The sequence below is a fragment of the Arachis ipaensis genome, chromosome B3 (genome assembly GCF_059453495.1).
Source record: "Arachis ipaensis isolate K30076 ecotype BB chromosome B3, ASM5945349v1, whole genome shotgun sequence".
NCBI lineage: Eukaryota > Viridiplantae > Streptophyta > Magnoliopsida > Fabales > Fabaceae > Arachis > Arachis ipaensis.
Genome location: NC_142438.1, coordinates 26,544,566 through 26,550,734, shown reverse-complemented (window position 1 = coordinate 26,550,734; position 6,169 = coordinate 26,544,566). Strand labels below are relative to the sequence as shown.

General features: G+C 40.0%; 1 protein-coding gene across 1 annotated transcript; it reads right to left on the bottom strand.

Annotated features, from left to right (window-relative positions):
* Positions 1-3,717: 3,717 nt before the first annotated feature.
* On the bottom strand, positions 3,718-5,477 carry LOC148570116 (uncharacterized). Its single transcript, XM_088506850.1, has 3 exons — positions 4,862-5,477; positions 4,616-4,778; positions 3,718-4,546 (listed from the first exon to the last, which is right to left on the bottom strand). The coding sequence occupies exons 1-3, from the start codon at positions 5,475-5,477 to the stop codon at positions 3,718-3,720; spliced, it is 1,608 nt and encodes a 535-aa protein (XP_088362976.1).
* Positions 5,478-6,169: the final 692 nt, after the last annotated feature.

Genomic DNA, 6,169 nt, shown 5'->3' with positions numbered 1-6,169 from the left:
GAGCAAAACGCAGAATGCGTTTGTCAGTAAACCAGAGCCAAACGCAGGTTGCGTTTTGCAAGCTCTCTACCTGCATGCGTGCCACGTGTTCTGGGAGGGGGTTCAGTTGGGTCCTTATAAGTGAGAAACGCAGATTAAAGTAGAAGCATAGTTATTGAAGCAAAACTAGTTACTGAAGAAATAGTTGAGGGAGAGTGAAGAAGCTTGTGAAAGAGCTTGGTGAAGAAGAAGAACTACATGGTATAGGAAAAAAAATGGTGCGTGACTATACCAAACCAGAAGATCATATTATTGAGTATTTGGATCATCTCCAGTTTGTAAGTAAATTTTTTTAATATTTAACAATAAATATATAAATTTATTTGAATTTTATTTATTTGTGTTGTAATTAGTAGTATTGAGGTTATTAATATTATTATAATTAATATTATGTTATTATTAATTTTGCGTTACGTTTTAAATTTTTTAATACTGTTATTATATTATTATTATTATTATTATTATTATTATTATTATTATAATAGTGAATCTGTTAATGAAAATAATTTATTAATAATTTTTAATAAGAATAATGTGTAATAATTTATTATTATTTTTTAGTAATTTATTATTATTTTTTATAATAATAATAATAATAATAATAATAATAATAATAATAATAATAATAATAATAATAATAATAATGTCAACAGTAAACGGTTTTGTTAATAATGTTTACGTAGAAAAAAAAATTATTATTATAGATATTATAATAAATGATTTTTTTCAGTAATATTTTGTAATAATAATTAATACTGTATATTAATAACAAACCGTGTAGGTTATAGTTATTATAATAAATGGTTATTATTATTGTTATTATTGTTATATTTGGATAACTATTATTATAATTAGAGTGTTATTATGATTATTTTATAATACTGGTTATGATAGTGAGAATAAGTTATTATTAATTTTTAATCATTAATAATACTGTTTAATAAATAATAGATAAATATTCGTGATTTTTTAAAAATTTATTATTATTATGTTTTAACCGGTATTATTTAGAATTTAATAATTATCATTTTTTTTTGCAGGCTATTAGAAATTTGTTGCCCAGAAAACTGGATCCGCCAGATATGTTGAATGAGGTAGCTGCAGTGACATTGGCATTGACTGGTTTTCAACACGTTTCGCGACATTGGCATTAATGTCCAATGTTTTTATTCAGAAGAATAGTTTTTCTAATCGACCTCTTGGTAACTATTATGCAGTTTATATGGCAGCCATATATGGGAGTGGGGATTCCTGATGGCCTCGCTCCCCATATGATTATGTGCTCCACCCAGTTGCCTCTAGTGTCATTCGAGTGCATAGAATGGCACGCGACAGATCGGGTCAGACGACAGTTCGAGATGCAGCAGCTACCACCAGGCCCCGCGTTCAACCTTGGTCGTGATCACTGCAAGCGGCTGACAGGAGCACAGAACCATGATTGGGGACAGATTTACAGTCAATGGGTTAACAGATGGACATTTGACCGCTATAACAAATTGCAGCTAGGCGAGGAGATTATTGATTTCCATCCTCTCCCAGTGTACTACGACTGGTACACGCAGCAGTATGGGATTCACCTGCGGTTGTCAGATAGAGTTCCAGGCGAAGAGATTAGCGCCGATGAACCACAGCAGCAACAGGAAGAACCAGCTGGCCCTCACCAGGGAGTCCCGCCTCATGAGCAACAGGAACAGGTAATGTTTTTAATTCCTAGTATTATGGTTATTAGGTTTATAAATAGTTATCAGTAATTACTATTAATTGTATTTAATTGTTAATTAGGTGCCGGCATATGAGCACCACTATCAGGTCCCGGCGTATGAGCACCAGGTTCAGATGCCGGCATATGGCCATCAGTTTCAGGACCCGGCATATGCCCAGTAGTTTCAGGACCCGGCATATGTCCAGCAGTTTCAGGATCCAGCATATGCCCAGCAGTGACCGGCATATCAGCAGCAGGCAACATATATACCGAAATCACAGCCGCCTCAGGCACCTGAGTCCTACATACCACATCTGGTAATTCCAGCCGAGGGTCACTTTAGTCTGTTGGGTGGATTGGACACCATCAGCTTCTCTGAGGTCCTGAGAGATACAGATTTTCTCGGCCCGATGCAACCGCAGGAAGGGCCTGCTACATCTCATCATTCTAGTGGTCGTCGCACCACTTCAGGTCATGCTAGTGACTTCGACTTTGATCACTCGACGGGTCATGTAGATCCGCTCGGTCTGTCCGCACCACCACGTGGCCAGTTATTTGATTTGAATGAGTACCCGCAGCAGGAAGAGAGAGACTTGGGGTCCGACTTGGAGCACTGGTATGATCTTGGTGGAGCGAGTGCTCTGGGAATGAGTGGCAGCGGTTTGTATGACACTGGTGCTGTGAGCATGATAGATTTAGGCAGTGGTCCTGAAGTCGGCAGTGGGATGGACGCCAGTGTGTCTCAGGGTCATCCGTATAACTTACGGACACAGACTGCGCCTCTGGACAAATACACCCCATCCTTGTATTCAAAGAAGGCGCCGAGGAAGTAGTCTATTGTAGTTGATGGGTGATTCAGGGTTGTATTCATAGTTGTATTCGACATTTGTATTCAGTATTATTATTATGACATATTTAGATGATTCTGTTCAGTAATTATTATTATGACATATTTAGCTTTGTTCCCATGTAACTCTAGAAAATGTTAACTAGGTTGAAAACTTTATTTATCATAACGAGATTAAAAATTTTATTTATTATAAATTGTTAACTAGGTTAAAATACATGACGATATTACATAAAAAGTAACATATAATTGTGAAGTAGGTCATAACAAAGTTACATTGAAAAGCTTAACCACTAATGACCTCCAGCAGAGCTTGGACCTGCGCGCTGAGGACATCGGCTGCAGCTATGTCCCTCGCGTCCACATATAGTGCACCGGCGAGGACCACGCATCTCACGTGAATCCATCTCATTCAAGTAGAGGGTGGACTTCGGTCTTCCTTTCGTCGCGCGCCTCAATGTCCAGTTGGCGATCACCTTCGCTCCTTCGTATCTATCCCATGTAGATGGGTCACCCATCGGAACAAACTCGCCTCTGTAAACCTTACAAATTTCAGACATCTTGTACACATCGTGCACGTACACTTGCCAATCGAGACGCTAGTTGGCGCAACATGCAAGCACGTGGCAACATGGAAGTCGCTCGGCCTGGAAATGGCCACAGTCGCAGTGTCGTTGCGCAAGGTTGACCGTGTAAATGGTACCATCTTGCATTTCACGAACCTCAAACATCTCATTGCGCCTGTTGAACCGGTTGACCACAACGTTTCCTGCACGTCGGAAGCTTTCTTCAACTCTCTTCGTTGCGAACTGTGAATACGTAAATCCGTTGTGGAGACGCTCATGAGCCTCGGTACTCTTCCGGGTGAACAACTCATTCAGCTGATAAAAAGTTGACCGGACCAGGGCAGTCACAGGAAAGTTGCGTGCCCCCTTCAGGACAGAATTTATGCACTCTACCAAGTTTGTCGTCATATGTCCCAACGATGACCACCATCGAATGCCAACACCCATCTCTCAACACCGATCTCATCGCACCATTGAGTATATGCCTCACCCCGCTCTTTAAGTCTTTGGTAGTTTTAGTTGTACTCCTGCTCCGTTCTAGAATAGCCTTTTCAACAAACCATTTAGTCATAAGCAGATGTCACAAATTTTCTATGAATAGAACCATAATAGCGAGTTGATATACCTGTGTTCACCACGAGTTTATGCAAATATAGAGCCTTGAACCTCCTTAAGAAGTTGGAGCCAATGTGCCTGATGCAGTACATGTGCCACGCCCTTGGTGGTGACCATGCACCGTTACTGCGAGCTATTGCAGCGTCGATGGAGGTATGGCAGTCAGAAATAATACCCACCCCATCAATGGTAACAACATATCTTCGCAAATTCGTTAGGAAAAACTCCCATGCGTCTGCCGTCTCACCATCGACTATGGCAAAAGCAATAGGCACAATGTTTTGATTCCCGTCTTGTGCAACCGCTACCAGAAGTGCACCTTTATATTTTCTATACAGGTGCGTGCCATCAACTTGCACCAGCAGCTTGCAGTGTCTAAATGCTACAATACACGGATAGAAGCTCCAAAAAACGCGATGCAGAACTCTTACACCTTGAACCTCCTCAGTCTCACGGTAAACGGGGAGCGTTTTGATTTGAACACGAGACCTTGGCATTTTAACCGTCATTGCTTTCAACCATACTGGCAGGGTCTGGTAAGAAACTTCCCAATCACCGAAAACCTTGGCAACAGCTTTCTGCTTTGCCAACCAAGCCTTGCGGTAACTGACAGTATAGTTGAACCTGTATTGAACTTCTGCAATTACAGACTTCACCTTTATCGAGGGGTCTGATTCGACCAATGGCCTAATGACATATGCAATTGTGTCCGAGTCCAACTTGGCATGATATTGTGATATCGTTCCCACGGTGCACGTGTGCTTGCCATTGTATCTCCTGATCTCCCAACAAGCTTTCTTTCAAATCAAGCTAGCCCGAATTAGCCAATCAGACCCTGCACCATACCCCTTGCATTTCGCATGGAATGTTTGCGGCTCAGACTCATACACAGTGTAATCAACTTCTCTAGAGATAGTGTAGCTTTTGATTGCAGATATCACCGACTCTCTCGATCCAAATTCCATTCCAACACTAAACTCGCCATCTTCCGCCGCAGCGTTGCCTTCACCTACGACATGCGCACCACCATCAGTCAGACGATGCATATAAAATAAACACTATAGGAAACTTGAGTTAATAATCATAACATACCCGTATTCGCATACTCAGAAAATTCTGGGTCATGCATGGCTTTCAGATCTAGAGTCCGCATAAAAGACGGAACACCAAACAGGTGCTGGCTTATAATCGCATTCGCTTCATTTGGCACCTCCGGATTGCCTGCCAAGTCTCCATCATCGTTCTCGTCATCGATTTCATAGTTAGCTTCAAACTCCTCTTCACTGTCATTATTTTCTTCTTCCCAATCTATATCACCGAGCTCATCAACATTGACCTCCTCGCCGACCGCGCCCGACCCTGACTGCTGCTCAAACTCAACGTACAACTCTATCATCGGCACGTGAAATCGGGTTTGTTGATAAATACAGAACATCTGCTGCATACTGGCATCGTTAGTAATGGGCATTAATTGAAACTGTATTAGCCCACCAAATACTTGCACAGGACTTCTGTATAAAAGGTTGCTCACTCTTTTCAAAATGTGGCTTTGAATGTTATTACAAAGCCCATTTTGCAAATCGACAAAGCTCATGGTACATGGAATAGCAAATAACAACAGACATTCACAAACAAAAGTCACTCCTTCATGTGTGTTTGGTATAACTTCACCATTATAGTATATTCGCAAATTTGCAATATTTTCCATAACTTTAACCTCACGTACTCCGATTTTTTTGACATAGCTAACTGCCAAAAAAAACTAACAACTACAACATATGTATTTGAAAGAGGAGAATGATGAGTAGAATGGGAGTGAGGCCGTTGTGCTGAGGAGTGCTTCGTATTTATAGGCAGGCCTCTTCAGGAAAATATTTTTTTTTCAATAAACGCAACCTGCGTTTTTCAAAAAGCAATCTGACAACGCGAAAAAATGCTGCCTATGTTTTGCGTTTTCCAAAAAAAAAATCTGGCCCTCAGCACAAAACGCAGATTGCGTTTTGTTATTACAAAAAAAAAAATTATTTAGCCCAACACAAAACGCAGGCCACCTTTGGATTAAAACTATTTTAAAAAAATTTTGAAAATCCTGCACCAACCAAAACGCAGGCCACGTTTCTTCCCTTTCCTGCACGAAAAAAAAAAAAAAAAACAAAAACAGGCCGAAAGTAAAACGCATCTTACGTTTTACGCCTGTCATCATAGCAGGAAAAATTTTCTCCATGCATCCATTACATTGAATATCACCAAACTTTAATCCATATAAAAAAAAAAGACCCTTAAATTAGTCTAGTAGTTATCTAGTGACTAGTTTCATTAGTCCACTTAAATAAATATTAGGGTTCAAATTTTATCTTGTATATGCAGTAATTTATTAGCCAATGATAAATCTTTGAATAA